Source organism: Rhineura floridana, chromosome 1 (genome assembly GCF_030035675.1).
Source record: "Rhineura floridana isolate rRhiFlo1 chromosome 1, rRhiFlo1.hap2, whole genome shotgun sequence".
In the NCBI taxonomy this organism is placed as follows: Eukaryota; Metazoa; Chordata; class Lepidosauria; order Squamata; family Rhineuridae; genus Rhineura; species Rhineura floridana.
In genome coordinates this window covers 4,111,901-4,130,238 of record NC_084480.1, presented here as the reverse complement: position 1 = coordinate 4,130,238, position 18,338 = coordinate 4,111,901, and the positions used below count along the sequence as shown (strand labels likewise).

The following is an 18,338-nucleotide window of genomic DNA, read 5'->3' as shown; positions in this document are numbered from 1 at the left end:
GACAGGCTCAGGGCCTGAGAATGATTCTGTATCTTTAGGAGAAGAGGAAGTCAGCCAAGTGCAGGTGTTCTTGCAACCCTATAATGGGAAAAACCACAAGGTGGAATTCTCTCTTCCCCCTGCACAACCTTTAAAGATACAGAAGACCTCTTGGAGGCTGGGCCTGGCAACCAAGAGGTCTTCTGTATCTTTAAAAGTTATGCAGGGGGAAGAGAGAATTCCACCTGCTTTATTTTTAGGGCAAGGGCTGTGGCTCATTGTCCTTGCATGTACAAGGCCCCAGGTTCAATCCCCAAGCATCTACAGGTCAGGCTGGACCTGTCCCCTGCCTGAAACCCTGGAGAGCCCCTATTGGCCACTGTGGACAATGCTGAGCTAGGAAGTCCAGCAATCTGACTCAGTATAAGGTAGGTTCCTACGTTGCATGCAAGGACACTCCCCAGAGAATGTTGATACAGTTTATGTCTGAGGATTTTCCAGCAATTCTGTTCTGCTGTGAGTGCACTTTCTCAGGCCATGCCTGCCAAGCAGGCCAAATGTGGGCAAAGTAGAGAGTCTCTAAGTAGTCTTCCTAAGAAACCTGTTTAGAGAATGTAAGAGCCGGTGTGGTGCGGTGGCACTGGTTAGAGTGTTGGGACCCTGGAGTCCAGGGTTCAAATCCCTACTTGGCCATGAAGCTCACTGGGCGACCTTGGGCCAGTCACTGGCCCTCAGCCTAACCTACCTCATGGAGTTGTTGTGATGATAAAATCAGGAGGGGCGGGATCATGTTTGGATGCCACCTTGAACTCCTTGGAGGAAAGGGGGGATATAAATGTAATAATAAATAAATAAAACAAGGAGAGGACTATATTCTGGGTCAGACTTGAAGGTCCACCAAGTCCAGCCTTTTGTTTCCAACGGTGGCCAACCAGATGGCCCAGAGAGGCTCTCAAGCTGGGCCTGTTTGTCTGCAGCAAGTGCTTTTCATAGGTGTTTCCGTCTCTGAGCCTGGAGGTTCCCATTTGTTTCAACTTCCACAAATACTATGAGAGAAAAGGTCTAGAACACTAATTGTATGAAGAAAACTTTCAGGGTGTTTTTTATTTTAAAGTTGTAGATACACTGTGTGGCAAGATTTAAGTGAAGGACATAATTAATTCCCAAGGCTGAAAATGGTCTCACGGGTTGCAAGATGTTGCAACGGGCCAGCCGGCATCCTCCCTCTCTAACTGTAGCAGAGACTCCAGAGAAAAGGGTCAGGCATTTGCCACAATAGTTTTTTTTGTGACTGACTTTAATTTCAGGAACAGGGCTGTGCCCCCCTTTTACAAAGCAAACAAAACACAATGGAGTATCTGCTGTCCCTACAGAGGCTGTGGGGTAGGGTGGGCTTTAAGTGCAGATAAGCAAACAGATTTAGAGGGCCGTCTGTTCTGACAATGCAATTATGGATCGTAAAGTACTTAATACAATGGAAAACAATATAGTAATGAATAATAACAGGATCTATAATAATAAAAATATCAGTAATCTCAGGATAATTACATATCCATTTTGGCACAGTATGTAATGGGACTGTGTTGCATCTGAATGAGTCGCTGTGCAAATGTTTTTGATGTCCATGATCTAATCTGTCCTACCGTCTCAATGGGAAATCCTTTATAAGGAGGAGCAAAAAATTGCTTCAGCAGTCCCCTCAAAGCTGTCTTCTTTGCTCCTTGGCCAGCTCTGCACTCCGTTCATTCATTTTTATCTCACCCATCCTCCCAAAGGTCCTCAGGGCAGCTTCCATCTCCATCCTGTAGCCTTCCAGATGTTGATGGACTGCAGCTCCCATCAGCCAAGTCAGCATGGCCAGTGGTCAGGGACCATGGGAGTTGGAGTGCAACAGCATCTGGAGGGCCACAGGTTCCCCGTTCCTGCGTTATAAACAGCGCTGCCGTCCCTCCCTCCCCATAAGTCAGCTTTCCTGGATCCTAGCTTCAATTCTGCCACACACTGCTAGCTCTAGTAGGGCAGAATCTGACTCTTGGATGGATAGCCTCATTCTCTCACCCTAAGGGTTCTTAGGCCACCTGACTTCCAGAGACAGCCTAAAAAGGTGGTAAGGTAAAAACTTGAGCTGCTTTAATTTTTTTTCTAAAAATAAAAAAAATCCTTTCCCTAGAGAGAGGTAATCCTATACTTTTTCCATAAACTGTTAAAACTAGGGTTTTACCACAAATCAGCTTGCACGCTGCACAGCTATTGGGTATAGAAGCAATGAAACCTATTCATCTGAGGCAAACTTGCAACAGTTTCTGCTGAAACCAGTGATCCTCCCATTTTGTAGATTCCTATTCAGGTGCTTTCTATTTCCCTGAACTCATGTGAGCCTGAGGTCATCTCAGCTACAGGCCAGCTCTTGTCACAAATAAAAGGCCATGTTGGTAGTAAACACATCCATTTGCAATACCCTCGCAGCCCACTGACCTTATGGATAAATGGGGTTACACTCCACCTGCAGTGTTCCAGACTTTGGCAGTTTCTGAGCAACGAAACAAGAGCTGGCTTATTTGATGTTGACAACTGGGTTAACTGTGTGCTACTTGAAATCCTTTCTTCCAGGACAGGGCATGTCAGATGGAGCCCCCACCTAGAGCTACCTTCTCTGACACTGCTAACCAGGTAAGTGCTTCACCTCTAGACATCTGCAGGGGTGTAGTCATCCAGAGTCTCGTGGAGTCTTAGACCCTTTCCTTTTTGGGGAGCAAGGTCTCAGCAGGGTCCCTATGTCTTCAGTATCCTGTGAAACAATCAGCATGAAAAAGGAGTGTGTTAGCCACTGAGAAGAGTCTTCTAACATGCTTCCTTGTCCTTTCCTGCTGATTGGAGTCAATGAGAGTGGAAGGAGGTGAGTCAGCCACTGAGAAGACTCTTCTCAGCAGCTAACACTCTCCCATTTTGTGCTTCTTGGCTCCTAGGGACATCTGTTGTTGTGGGAGAAGGCATTAACAAGGATCTAATTGTAAACCCAGCAGCAAAAGGGGGTGTGTGTGACTGTCACTAACATGAAGGGACCCTGCACTTCTGAATTTGCCACGATACTACTGGTCATCAGTCTTAATGTTGGGCATGCCTAGGTAGGTGGCCTGTGCATCTAACCCCTATAAGTCCATTGGTACCTGGGCTCATTCCCAGTAGCCTGTGAGAATTTCAAGGCCAGCCCCATATCTGGCGTTGGCTGAAATGTCCTTGATTGTGCTCCTTATCCACTGCATGTAAATTACCGACTGCTTTACAACACAATCCTGTCCATGTCTACTCAAAAGTAAGCCCCATTAAAGTTGATAGGGCTTACTCCCAGGTAAATGAGTATAGGATTGCAGCCTTCATTCCAAACACATGCTTTTCTATACATGGGGGGGTGAAGCATTCACTTCTTTCTGAGTGTTGCAACCAGGAGATACCAGATACATCTCTGAAAGGCACTGTAATGATCACCTCCCCACTGTCTCAGGGGTTGTCTCTTTAATCTACATATTTGAAACAATAGTGCCATTAGGATGAGCGCAGTTTGCAGCTGAAGTGTGGGGAATTGAATTCAACCAGTTATGGGTTTTATTAGAGATTTCTCTTTGTTATTGTTGCTGTTGCCTGGAAGTTTGAATTGATCCATTTTTCCTTGTGGTCCCTGTGGCAATTGTTCCAGTTACCGCTGATTTGTCTATTGTGCTTGATACACAGCAGCCCACAGGACAAACTGCAGATTCAGTAGCAGGCTGTCCCTCATAGGAGTACATGAAGAGAGATTAAGGGATGCATCTTTATTCTATTAAAATTGTCCTTTAAATGGACAGCCGTGTTTCTAATCCGAGTGCTGGAACAAATGCAAATCTCCAGCGCGCTGGTGGAATTCTTTTCAGACTGTGATGCGAGCACCGCTTGGGTGGTTCAGAGGAGCAACTTGTTAAATTTGTCAGAATGGAGCTAGAATCTCAGATGTAGAACAAAATTCCACACCTCTCTTGTCTTGTGGCAGTCTATGAATATTGAGTAAAATTTTAAATGTTTCCTTCCTCTTCTTCTCTTTTCCTCCATCCCTCCTTCCTGTTCTTCTTTCCTTTGCCTTTTCCATCCACTGAATTTGAACCAAGAGCCTTCCCAGAACCCCTTGTGGTAAAGCATCTGAGATTGCAGGACTAAGCGGGGCAGAACTGTCTCCCCAGGAGGGCCCAGCATGCCTCCCAGTCCTCACCCCTTCCCAGACAATGCACTGTTTCTTCCTCGACTGGCCTGTGTGCAAAGTGGTTCCAGGAATTTCCCTGTGCAAGAGCCAGACTCTTGCCTTGTTTGTATGGCTCCTGGGTCTTGTTCCAAGTTCTTTCTGCCTGTTTGTTTGCCTTCTCTTCCCTGATCCCTCCCAATGTGCACACTTACCTACAACTTTGCTCCAACTCTCGCTCAGCTCTAACCCTGGCTTTCAACTGCCCCTACCTGTGGATGGATGCCCCTGTGGCTCTGCCCCAGTCTTCCATCCACTTTCAGTCCCATTCCTGCTGGGATGCTCATTTTGCCTCTTGTTTTTCTGTTGTCACCCATCTTCTGTGCTTGTCGAACTCTTTGAGGTTTTTCAAAAGAGGTTTGTGTGGAAACCTGATGGGGGATGCTTTCAGAAGTATGCTTGCCTTATCTTTTACATGTGTGAGTACCCTTTCAGCTCTAATTCTATGATGTAACTTGTGAGACTATTTTCTTTCTCTCTCTCTCTCTCTCTCTCAGTGGGAAATCTACGATGCCTACGTGAAGGAGCTCCATAAACTGGAAAAGTCAAAAGAGAAAGAAAAGCAAAAAGCCCCAGTTGCAAAGAAAGGAGACAAGATGCGGGGAAGGAAATTAACTTCTCTAGAATCTCAGGTGCTGTTCCTGCATGTGGTCGTGGTGGGGATAATACACAGCAATACTTTGTGCTGTTCTGTTTTCAAACCCCTTCCGCCCCCACCCCCATCCCAGGTTGTATATTGGCTTCTGTGGTTTTCATTCTAGGCCATGTTCTGCACAGTTGTTGGCTCAGATGTTTTCCTGCAAGGTTTGAAGCTATCACAAGGCGCTCTACATGCTCAGGATTTGTGACTGTTTCATGTTCAGGCAGGCAGAACCTTGTGGAACTCTGTAGAGGCCAGGCTGAAAGGAATCGGAGATCTACCTTGGATTTTATGACATGATGGAGGGCCTCCACAATGTGGCCAGTGGCTTCACAGGCCCCAGAGCCCTTTATGTTTTCAAATGGTCAGGTCGGCAGTTCTGGACTCAAACCTGGGATCGTATCGCACCATCTCCAAGAACTTGCTGGGTAAACTCAAAACAAATCACATCCTTCATGTCCTGATGGCCCAGGAAAGGTTGGGGAGGGTAAGGCAAGTTCAGGAGCTTGGATCAGAACACCAAGGTGTTGGTTCTGGATCACGATAGTGACTCTGCAGCTGATATAGATGTCTCTCTCTGTGTGTATTAGAATTTGTCTCCGTACCGTCTCAGAACAGCTGGCAGAGCTTTATAGTCTGAGCTTGGTGGTCCCCCCTGAGATCTGGGCCCTATATGAGGGATTTTCCCTGCCTCTGCCTTACGTCGCAAGCCTCCCGCTTGCTCTCTTTCTCTGCCACACACTGTCCTTTCCTATCTCAGTTTTGTATGGTTTCCTCTCCACACAACTCTGGTCATTTCCTCTCCTCAGCTGCACTGTGTTTACATCACTTGCGTCCATGCCAATAAGTGATCAATAAGTGGCATGAGGGGTGCTTGCAACTGCCCTGCCATGCTGGCTCTTCCACTTGGTACTTGCATAAGCAGTTCACCATATGAATTCTGCTGCTGCTTGCTTTGCATGTAAATTAGGATCATAAAAGCCTGGCTGCCAGATCAGGCCAAAGACCTGTCTAGTCAGTATCCTCTTCATGAGGCCTGACTCTTTTTGCCTCAGGATATTTATGAGCAGGGTGTGACATTGCAACAACTTGGGAGGAGGGGTTTGCAGAAAGGGGAGAATAATTTTGTTCCCCACTTCCTATTTCTTCCCACTCATCTGTGCTAGTGGCTAAACTCTGACCCGTTTGGTTGCTGTGTGTGAAAAGGCAGCGTTTATAGATAACCAGAAGTCGCAGTTGGTGTTTGCCCCTCATAAATAACCCCTAAAAAAAATGCACAGGTGTAGCTGTTGATCCTCCTCCAGAGAATGCAGAATTAGAATAGTAGAGTTGGAAGGGGTCTATGAGGCCATCAAGTCCAACCCCCCGCTCAATGCAAGAATCCAACTTAAAGCATACCCGACAGGTGGCTGTCCAGCAGCCTCTTGAAGGCCTCCAGTGTCGGAGAGCCCACTACCTTTCTAGGTCATTGGTTCCATTAAACCCAATTCTTGGGTTTAACCACACAAGTGTGTGTGTGTGTGTGTGTGTGTGTGTGTGCGTGCGCATACATGTATGTCCCAGTTTTAGTTTGAGGTGCAGATTGAGAGAGTTTGAGGATCATCTGGGCTCTTTCAGGCACAAAATCCAACCACAGATCCAGCACCCACCTCCCAGGCCAATGGTGGATGGATCTGTCCTGCCTAGCCAGCTACCATATGCTTCTACACTGCTTGTGAGAGATGTTCCCCTGCCCCCCACCCAGTGTATGTGAATCTTTGCAGGTCTGCAGTTCAATACAATTGGGAAATTAGATTGCCCATTCAGTAAAGTATGGGGCTCAGTGGGGCTGTTTGAGGGACATTTCTTGCACATGAGGTGTGTGTGTCTTGTGTCAGCTTTATTATTATTGGCTCAGAAGGACGAGGCAGCCAGAAATAGATCATTAGGAGGAAATAGATATTGTCCCCCAGGGGGGAGGGGTTCATAATAGCCTATGCATGCTTCATTAATTTCCACTGTTGAGTCTGAAATTGGCACTTTGAGTGTCAATGGCTGCCTCTTGATTGTTTTCTGCTTTTAATTTAGGATATTCACAGGACAGTGCCAGGTGAGGCCTGGGGGGCAGGAAGAGATGGCTTAGCAGCATCTAACCTCTGTCTGGAAGCTCAGAGTCCCAGGAGGATGAGATGGGCATTGCGGCCAAAAATTCCCCGAGTGATTAAATCTGGCAGCTGTGGAAGATGAGGGAGAGATTTCATAGAATCATAGACTAGCAGAATTGGTAGGGCACCATAACAGCATCGAGTCCAGCCCTCTGCTCAAGGCAGTTAAAGCCTACCTGAGAGGTGCCTGTCCAGCTGCCTCTTGTATACCTCTGGTGTTGGAGAGCCCACCACCTCCCAAGGTCATCAGTTCCATTAGCTATTCATGTCCATCAGTTCTGTTAGAGCGGTATGGCAGTTAGGAGGTTTTTCCTGATGTTCAGCCAAAATCTAACTTCCTGCAACTTGAGCCCATTATTCCATGTCCTGTACTCTGGGATGATTGAGAAGAGATCCTGGCCCTCCTCTATGTGACAACCTTTCAAGGACTTGAAAATCGTTATCTTATCTCCCCTCCTCTTCTCCAGGCTAAACATGCCCAGTTCTTTCAGTCTCTCCTCATAGGGCTTTGTTTCTGGTCCCCGATCATCCTTGCTGCCCTCCTCTGAACCCATTCATAGTTTTTCTGCATCCTTCTTCATTCTGTTGTTTTCAATCCAAAGCTCCAGCCTATCAAGATGCCTTTGAATTTTGTTTCTGCCTTCCAAGCTGTTAGCTATCCCTCCCAGTTTTGTATCATCTGCAAATCTGATAAGCATTCCCTGCAGTTACTCATCCAAGTCATTAATAAAAATGTTGAAGAGCACTGGGCCCAGGACTGAGCCTTGCAGTACCCTGCTTGTTTCCTCTCCCTAGTTTGAGAAGGAACCAGTGATAAGCACTCTTTGAGCACAATTCTGTAGCCAACTATGTATTCACCTGATAGTTGTTCCATCCAGCCCACATTTAGCTAGTTAGCTAATCAGAATATCATATGGCACTTTGTCAAAAGCTTTGCTGAAGTCAAGATATTTTATAACCACAGCATTCCCACAGTCTACCAGGCAGGTTACCCAATAAAAAATTAGGTAAGTTTAGTCTGGTGAGATTTGTTCTTGATAAATCCATGTTGGCTTCTACTAATCAAGACTGTGAGCCAGAGGGACTGCGGGTGAAAAATCAGTGTCAAAGTGGGGGTTAGAAGGGGCGTAACTCAGCGGGAGAGTGTCTGCTTTCCAGGCAGAAGGCCTCAGGTTCAGTCCCCGACATCTCCATGCAGGGCTGGGAATGTCCCCAGTCTGAAACCCTGGAAAGCAACTGCCAGTCAGTGTAGACAATACTGTGCTAGATGGATCAGCGTCTGACTTCAGTGTAAGGCGACTTCCTATTAGAAAGTGGTGCCCACCAAGTTATGCAACTTGTAAATCGCTGCCGTGATCCCAATAGTTTGTGCAAGTCTCTGAGAGTGCTTGCCTATGACCAATCCAAGAGTCAAAGGGAACCCCGAAAGCCCCCTTCCCCCGACCTATTTTGGGATAGCTCAAACAGCTTGGTAGAGTAGAGAGGGAAGGAGCCCAGCCAAAAAATTACAGTAATTAAAAGGAAAAGTGTATTACAATAACTACACATTTAATTACAATAATTAAAAAGTAAATGTTTACAGGGCATTTGAAAGGAAGAAAGGATGGAAAGGTTAAATACATAAATAACTATTAGCAGGCACAACATTACAGGGTTATTGTATTACCTAGTCATGAGGCCATGTGTCCAGGTGGTCCCGTGGCCCTTAGCGTTAGGAAAAGAGCCCCTTTCTCGCTTCATTCTAATGAAAATGGAGGCTAGTAGCAATTGTTGTCTCAAAGCTGGGGAGGAGGAGGAGAGAATTATGTCTTGATTTCCTGGGCACTGTAGCCTAGGGTAGAAGCTTTTTCTGAATCTCATGGCCCTGCCTTTGTAATAGAAATTGGCTTGCTTTTGGGTATGAGCCAGTCCCTGTGTGAGGAGGACTCCCAGAAGGCTGGGAAAGCTCTCTACTTAAAAGGCTTGTTAGAACAGGAAGGTCTTCAGTAGGTTCCGAAAAGACAAGAGTGGCAGCACCAGACAGTAGTAGTAACATTTTGACATCTTCCACATATAGCTGTATACAACAAAAACATGTTGTTGCAACTTGGGTTGCGTTTCTGATGGCTCCCTCAGTGAAGAGCAATTTGCCCACAGGTGGTTTGTTCCCTGACATGGTGAAAGGCACAATATACAGCCACTGCCAACATCCCTAGGTCAAATATAGGACAACCCATGCACTGGAGCAAGAGTAGTCAACATAGTGCCCTCCCAGATTTTATTTATTTATTTATTTATTAAATTTATTAGTCGCCCATCTGGCTGGTTGTCCAGCCACTCTGGGCGACGTACAAGATAAAACTACAGTTTCCATCATCCCTGGACCCTGAGCGTTGGCCGTCCTGGCTGGGCCTGATGGAATTTGTAGTCCAACAACATCTGGCGGTCACCACCTTGGCAAGCCCTGCTCTAGAACCATTGTAGAGCCAACAGTCATGTTGCTGCATGTTCATTAAGCATGTGGTACAGCTTTCCAATGAGTGCAGAATTATAGAATGCAGACGGCTGACTGTGATTGAATGTGTCTCTACATAACAAGCATCCATGCATGCTTGCATACCGCAGACCAGAAAAGGTACCGCCAGGGCCAAGAAGATGCCAGCATGGTTAACGAGCAAAGTCAAGGAAGCTCTTAGAGGCAAAAAGTCTTCCTTCAAAAAATGGAAGTCTTGTCCAAATGAAGAAAATAAAAAAGAACACAAACTCTGGCAAAAGAAATGCAAGACGACAATAAGGTATGCTAAAAAAGAATCTGAGGAGCACATTGCTAAGAACATAAAAACCAACAACAAAAAATTCTATCAATACATTCAAAGCAGGAGACCATCTAGGGAGACAATTGGACCCTTGGATGATAAGGGAGTCAAAGGTCTACTAAAGAACGATAAGGAGATTGCAGAGAAGCTAAATGAATTCTTTGCATCTGTCTTCACAGTGGAAGATATAGGGCAGATCCCTGAACCTGAGCTAACATTTGCAGGAAGGGATTCTGAGGAACTGAGACAAATAGTGGTAACGAGAGAGGAAGTTCTAAGCTTAATGGACAATATAAAAACTGACAAATCACCGGGCCCGGATGGCATCCACCCGAGAGTTCTCAAAGAACTCAAAGGTGAAATTGCTGATCTGCTAACTAAAATATGTAACTTGTCCCTCGGGTCCTCCTCCGTGCCTGAGGACTGGAAAGTGTCCAATGTAACGCCAATCTTCAAAAAGGGATCCAGAGGGGATCCCGGAAATTATAGGCCAGTTAGCTTAACTTCTGCCCCTGGAAAACTGGTAGAAAGTATTATTAAAGCTAGATTAACTAAGCACATAGAAGAACAAGCCTTGCTGAAGCAGAGCCAGCATGGCTTCTGCAAGGGAAAGTCCTGTCTCAGTAACCTACTAGAATTCTTTGAGAGTGTCAACAAGCATATAGATAGAGGTGATCCAGTGGACATAGTGTACTTAGACTTTCAAAAAGCGTTTGACAAGGTACCTCACCAAAGGCTTCTGAGGAAGCTTAGCAGTCATGGAATAAGAGGAGAGGTCCTCTTGTGGATAAGGAATTGGTTAAGAAGCAGAAAGCAGAGAGTAGGAATAAACGGACAGTTCTCCCAATGGAGGGCTGTAGAAAGTGGAGTCCCTCAAGGATCGGTATTGGGACCTGTACTTTTCAACTTGTTCATTAATGACCTAGAATTAGGAGTGAGCAGTGAAGTGGCCAAGTTTGCCGATGACACTAAATTGTTCAGGGTTGTTAAAACAAAAAGGGATTGCGAAGAGCTCCAAAAAGACCTCTCCAAACTGAGTGAATGGGCAGAAAAATGGCAAATGCAATTCAATATAAACAAGTGTAAAATTATGCATATTGGAGCAAAAAATCTGAATTTCACATATACGCTCATGGGGTCTGAACTGGCGGTGACCGACCAGGAGAGAGACCTCGGGGTTGTAGTGGACAGCACGATGAAAATGTCGACCCAGTGTGCGTCAGCTGTGAAAAAGGCAAATTCCATGCTAGCGATAATTAGGAAAGGTATTGAAAATAAAACAGCCGATATCATAATGCCATTGTATAAATCTATGGTGCGGCCGCATTTGGAATACTGTGTACAGTTCTGGTTGCCTCATCTCAAAAAGGATATTATAGAGTTGGAAAAGGTTCAGAAGAGGGCAACCAGAATGATCAAGGGGATGGAGCGACTCCCTTACAAGGAAAGGTTGCAGCATTTGGGGCTTTTTAGTTTAGAGAAAAGGCGGGTCAGAGGAGACATGATAGAAGTGTATAAAATTATGCATGGCATTGAGAAAGTGGATAGAGAAAAGTTCTTCTCCCTCTCTCAGAATACTAGAACTCGTGGACATTCAAAGAAGCTGAATGTTGGAAGATTCAGGACAGACAAAAGGAAGTACTTCTTTACTCAGCGCATAGTTAAACTATGGAATTTGCTCCCACAAGATGCAGTAATGGCCACCAGCTTGGATGGCTTTAAAAGAAGATTAGACAAATTCATGGAGGACAGGGCTATCAATGGCTACTAGCCATGATGGCTGTGCTCTGCCACCCTAGTCAGAGGCAGCATGCTTCTGAAAACCAGTTGCCGGAAGCCTCAGGAGGGGAGAGTGTTCTTGCACTCAGGTCCTGCTTGCGGGCTTCCCCCAGGCACCTGGTTGGCCACTGTGAGAACAGGATGCTGGACTAGATGGGCCACTGGCCTGATCCAGCAGGCTCTTCTTATGTTCTTATGTTCTTATGTTCATGCTGCAAACTAGCACTTCAGGACTTTTGCCTAGACATTAATAGCTTTCTTTGGGCAGCGCACTTTTTATGTAGGGGACGACTCGGCTGTGCAAGTGCTGACTTTCAGGAGGGTTCAGGATTCACCTCTAAACTATTGCTATCTTTGGCATTTCAGCGGGAGAAGAATTACTCCTTTCAAAATCCCACTGAGAATTAGATACCTCTTCAAAGATCCCTGTTACATTTCTGGGCTGTGTCACATTAATTTTTGGCAATGTGAGGTGCTTCCATACCGGCTTCCCAGAGACCCCTGCACTGGGGATATTCGCTATGATAGTAGTTTGTTTCTAGGTAATTAAAAGACCATGAAATAAGAGTTACATGTTACAAGGCAGTCTGCTGCTCTAAGATAAACATACAGTTACATCAAGAATGAATATAATGGCTGGGCCAGACTGTTTATTTTCTTGGCTCCAGAGCATTATGTAACAGATGCTTCTATTAACGTTATTGCTGTTGTATAAAATAATGTAGCTAAATATCCCCACAAGGAAGGAATTAGTGTTGTGATAAGGTGGTCCCGATGCTCCAAGACTGTGCTACTCAGCAGCTCTGCTAGGAAAATCAATTCCAAATGGATCTTAAAAGGATATAATTTAGGCATATCAGTTCCTCTGAAGATTCATTTCAATGAAGTATAGAATAAATCACACCTGGAAACACTGGGAAGTCCAATCAGAGAAGTGTTGGTGGCTTCCTGGCACCTCACACGGGCAGTTTCCTGCTGCTGGAGTATCCTAATTGGCTCAGGATATTAATCTGCTGACATGCAACCTTGAAATGCAACTATGTGCAGTGGCTCGGTGCTTCTCTGCAGAATCAAGGCCTGCATGAAAACAGCTCTCTCCCCCATGATTAAGTAAAGGTGGTAGTCAGTGCTAGTTCTCAGTGGTGGCTGGCGGCACTGTCAGTGGTGCAGTGAAATCTATTCCAAGCACCTCAGACAGCTCCTTGAAAGTTTGGACTAAAACAAGGCGTGGATTCCACTACCCCACTGACATGGAGCCACCAGCTGCCTCTGCTATTCCTACTCATAGTAGACCCACTTAATTAAATAGACATGGGTAATGTAGCTTCATTAATTTTAATGGGTCTACTCTGCATAGGACTTTGTTGAATACCACCCTCCCTCCTTAGACAGTACTGTATGGGTGAATCTTCTCCAGTTGTAGAGGCAAGCTGAGTGCAGGTTAGTTCCAAAAACACATATGAAAATAAGAAGAGCTTGCTGGATCAGGCCAGTGGCCCATCTAGTCCAGCATCCTGTTCTCACAGTGGCCAACCAGGTGCCTGGGGGAAGCCCGCAAGCAGGACCCGAGTGCAAGAACACTCTCCCCTCCTGAGGCTTCCGGCAACTGGTTTTCAGAAGCATGCTGCCTCTGACTAGGGTGGCAGAGCACAGCCATCACGGCTAGTAGCCATTGATAGCCCTGTCCTCCATGAATTTGTCTAATCTTCGTTTAAAGCCGTCCAAGCTGGTGGCCATTACTGCATCTTGTGGGAGCAAATTCCATAGTTTAACTATGTGCTGAGTAAAGAAGTACTTCCTTTTGTCTGTCCTGAATCTTCCAACATTCAGCTTCTTTGAATGTCCACGAGTTCTAGTATTATGAGAGAGGGAGAAGAACTTTTCTCTATCCACTTTCTCAATGCCATGCATAATTTTATACACTTCTATCATGTCTCCTCTGACCCGTCTTTTCTCTAAACTAAAAAGCCCCAAATGCTGCAAGCTTTCCTCGTAAGGGAGTCGCTCCATCCCCTTGATCATTCTGGTTGCCCTCCTCTGAACCTTTTCCAACTCTATAATATCCTTTCTGAGGATGGGCCACTGGCCTGATCCAGCCAGCTCTTCTTCTCTTCTTCTGTTTAGAGTCCAAAATGGAAGGGGGTGAGACAGAGTGAAGAGGAGGAGGAGGAGGATGGCTGCAACCCAATTAATTTTTTTTAACTGATTAATGAGTTTTAATGTCTTGATTTTAAATTTGCACATGGGTAAAAAAATTACTGAAGCAAGAAGCATATTTTCTTTGTTTTTGATTACCAATGCATGTGTGTTGTGGCAGGCATTCCTCTTTAAAATATTGGCTAAGTGGAATCATACCTTAGTAACCTCAATTCTTTCAACAAGCAATTTTCAGTCCTATGCTGGAAGAAGTGTGGTAACAGAGAGCTCCTTTTCTGTATGATAACCTTGCGCCAGTGTTGGAAGCCAAGTGTTGGAAGATTCAGGGCAGAAGAAATAAAGGATTTCGTCACACAGTGCATAGTTAAACCATGTCATTTGTTTCCACAAGGTATGGTGATCGTCACCACCTTAGAGGGCTTTCAAAGCAGGTTGAACAAATTAACAGAGGGCAGTTGCAGAGGAACAACACTGGGAGACTGTTGTTGCCCTCATGTCTGCCTGTGGGCTTCCCATCGGCATCTGGTTGGCCACTGTGGGAATAGGCTGCTGGATGAGGTGGGCCTTTGGTCTGATTCCAGCAGCCAGGCTCTTTTTATGTGCGGAAGAATAGGTCCCTGCTCTGAGCGGCTTACAATCTAAAAAGATAAGAGCCACAAGGGAAGGGGAGTACAGGGAGATCAGTTAAACCAAGGGTGGGAAACCTCAGGCCCGGGGACAAATGCAGCCCTCCAGGCCCCTCTTGTTGTCCTTTGGGCTCTCCAGTAGCCACACCCTCCTAGATCACATCCTTCACTGACCTGCTTTCATATCCTCTTCCACAGATACAGCTGGTGGCTCCATGTCAGTGGGGCAATGGGATCTGCTCTGGGTTTTAGTCCAAACTTTCGAGGAGCTGTCCAAGGTCATGAATGTTTGGACTAAAACCTGGAGTGGATTCCACTGTACCACTGATACGGAGTGCCCAGCTGCCCCTGGTCTGAAGTGATACAGTCCAGACACGGATCAACCACTTTGGCGAGAACTAGTCCTTTTAGGGCCAGAGAGATGAGAGTTCTTGAGGAAGAGTTAAAATGTAGCCTGAAGGCTGTCCCTTCCCCTCTGCAGTAGTGCTTTAGATGAATGGAAGCCCAATGGTCAAAGAGATGGAGGTATGCAAGGAAGACCAGTTGCAGAGGCCTCCTGTCTGTCTAATTTCTCTTCTTCTGACCTGTCAGAAGCATGATAGTTTCTTCTCATTATTTTTTTTCCCTCCTCAACAGAGTGATGACATCACGAAGGTGGTGAAGGCAGCTAAGATAGTGGAGCGGATGGTCAACCAAAACACCTTTGATGACATTGCCCAAGGTATGCAGTCTAGAGGACTGCTGGGTGACAGCTTTTGAGTAACCCATGTGACTATTTTCCATTCCCAGAGTTTGTTCAAACCTCTGCACATGTGCAGTTTGCCACTCTCCAGCTCATACCCTCCCCTGCTTACAGTTTGCTGATGTGCCCCAGTGAAAGTGTACATTGATACAACAGAATTCTTCAAGGCAAACCGGATTCCTTTTTGCACTGCGATTTAATTAAACGTACACGAGTGCTAGTGCCCATCAGTACCAGAAGGGTGAAAAAAGAGACTGTGTATGCACCCAGTCTGAAATTAAATTTGAGAAATTCTCTAACTTTAAAGAGAAAAGCAGGCAGAGCGGAATGAGGGACAGAAAAAACTCATATCACAATAACCCTGGAATGGAGGAGGGGAAATCCATTCATCCCTAATTTTAATGGGACATGTTTGGGAAAATAATGCCCCTATATGGACTTCTCCTTTGACAGTGTCTTTTGTGCCCAACTGTGCACACCTAAGGACAGGATTGAAGTGAGAACTGGCACTAATTGTAGGTCACTTTCACTAAGATTCTGTGATTATTTCCCTTTGCTAGACTTTAAATACTTTGAAGATACCTCTGATGAATACCGAGATAACCTGGGGACTCTCCTTCCCCTGTGGAAGTTTCAGTATGATAAAGCCAAGAGACTGGCAGTCACTGCCCTCTGCTGGTGAGTATATTCTGTGCAGCTTGCAATTGCTGAATTAGAGGTCTTCAAAACGAGGACATGATTTGGCATCACCTCAGTCGTTTTTGTTTATGCCCTGAAAATGAGTATGGGTATTTTATAATATTTTGAGCAGACGGGACTATAAGAAAATCATGTAAGCTATCCAGTCAGTGTATGGCCTCTGGTCTTCATTTTTAATATTAGTGTAACATCCACACGTTTGCTTGCCGCAAATGGTTTTGGGGTTTGTTTGTTTTGGGGATGCATTTATGACAGCTAATGCAAACTTTCGTCAGTTATAACTCAGACTTTACTAATAATAATAATAAATAATAAATTTAATTTCTTCGTCGCCTATCTGGCCAATTGCCACTCTAGGCGACTTACAAAATTGTTAAAATACAATTGATAAAATACAGTAATACAATATAAAAACAACACATCTGCAGCAACAATATTAAAACTGGGCAGGAGGCATTTCAGTTATAACAATTAACCCTCCCCAGATACCCCGAAGGCCTGCTAAAAGAGCCAGGTCTTTAAGGCTTTCCGAAACACATTTAAAGAAGAGGCGTGCCGGAGATCTTGTGGGAGGGAGTTCCAAAGAGTGGGGGCCGCCACTGAGAATGCCCTCTCTCTTGTACCCGCCAATCTGGCTGTTTTTGTTGGTGGGATTGAGAGAAGGCCCTGTGTGGCCGATCTTGTCGGGCGGCATAATTGGTGGCGTTGGAGGTGCTCCGTGAGATAAACTGGGCCGGAACTGTGTAGGGATTTAAAGGTCAATACCAACACCTTGAATTGGGCTCGGAAAACAACTGGTAGCCAGTGTAGGTCGAACAACACTGGTGTGATGTGATCTCGGCGGCGACTATTCGTAAGTAGTCGAGCTGCCGCATTTTGTATCAGTTGTAATTTCCGGACAGTTTTCAAGGGTATCCCCACGTAGAGCGCATTACAGTAGTCCAAACGAGAGGTGACCAGGGCGTGTACCACTAGTGGGAGCTGGTGAACAGGAAGGCAGGGTTGCAGCCTTCGTATGAGGTGTAGTTGGTACCAGGCTGCCCGGCTCACTGCCGAAATCTGAGCCTCCATGGACAGCCTGGAATCAAGCACAACCCTAAGGCTGCGGACCTGGTCCTTTAGGGGTAGACTCACCCCGTTGAACTTCAAGTCAATGTCGCCCAACCTTCTCTTGTCCCCCACAAGTAGTACCTCGGTCTTATCAGGGTTCAGCTTCAGCTTGTTCCTTCCCATCCATCCACTCACGGATTCCAGGCACTTGGACAAGGTCTCCACAGCCAACTCTGGTGAAGATTTAAATGAGAGATAGAGCTGAGTGTCATCCGCATATTGATGACACTGCAGCCCAAATTCCCTGATGATTGCCCCCAGCGGCTTCATATAGATGTTAAATAGCATGGGAGAGAGGATAGAGCCCTAGAGCTGTTTTAGAATTACCTGGTTGTTTTAGTTTTATTGCTTGTTTTTTTTGATGTTGTGATGTTTATATACCTTTACTTTGTACATCGCTCAGAGTGGCTGGGTCTCCAGCCAGATGGGCGATAAATAAATCGCATAAATAATAATAATAACAATTGCCTTCAGGTGATCCTCCAAAGACATTTCTGCAAAAGTTAAAGAGTCGATAAAGCAGAGGTGGCTTTTCTGTGGCCTTCTAGATATTGCTGAACTGCAGCCTTACTTCTAAAAACAGCAACAAATCACCCATTGCAATATGTAAAGTTATTCCCTTAATCAGTGTAGTTGTTTGTTTTAAAATCCAGGTAATTGCCTTAAAGATCTTCAATTGCTTCATAGCCTTCTTTGTTATAAGACTAATTTTCCTTATTTCGGACAAGTGTGAGGTAGATGTTGCAGAACACCCCTGGCGATGTTGCAGAACTGTACCGGTTCATCTTGCCTCTTCCTCAGCATTTCCTTGGCCTCCTTGCTTGAAAGGAAGGCAGCATGATCTTTATGGTCTTGGGTCCTCCTGACAGCCCATTCTGTAGCCGCGCGATTCCCACTTTACAAAAAAGGATACTAGCAGAACTTCTTGGGGGCTGAGAGAAAACTTGGGCAGCTTTATTCAAAACATTTTCATTTGAAGGAGACAAAGGACAGTTTCCCATATTTCTGGCACCAGAATATATCCACATCAGCTTTTACTATAAAAATAATCCATTGCAGTGTGTAAAATAAATTAGTTAATTAATTCAAGTTACATATTAAAATTGCATACATGAGCTCACTGGAAACGATCAATCAACTTAAAGAACAGCAATTAGCAAATACGCTTGATTGATTATCATACTCGCAAGCAAGAGACATGTACGTCCCATGCTGACCCAATCAGCTTCAAATTAAAACACAGGCCACATTCACACCAGACATTTATTCCACTATTATTCCACTTTCAACAGTCATGGTTTCCCCCAAAGAATCCTGGGAAGTGTAGTTTGTAATGGGTGCTGAAAGCTGTTGGGAGACTCCTGTTCCCCTCACAGAGCTACAGTTCTCTCTTTTCTGGG

General features: G+C 45.3%; 1 protein-coding gene across 2 annotated transcripts in view; it reads left to right on the top strand.

Moving 5' to 3' along the window:
• DNAI1 (dynein axonemal intermediate chain 1) overlaps positions 1–18,338 on the top strand; it is a 193,031-nt gene that overhangs the window by 37,262 nt on the left and 137,431 nt on the right. For both annotated transcript variants that reach the window (XM_061613218.1, XM_061613219.1), the window contains exons 8-11: positions 2,590–2,649; positions 4,744–4,878; positions 15,024–15,108; positions 15,690–15,807. In XM_061613218.1, coding sequence (XP_061469202.1) covers positions 2,590–2,649; positions 4,744–4,878; positions 15,024–15,108; positions 15,690–15,807 — 398 coding nt within the window. The remainder of the gene's footprint in view (positions 1–2,589; positions 2,650–4,743; positions 4,879–15,023; positions 15,109–15,689; positions 15,808–18,338) is intronic.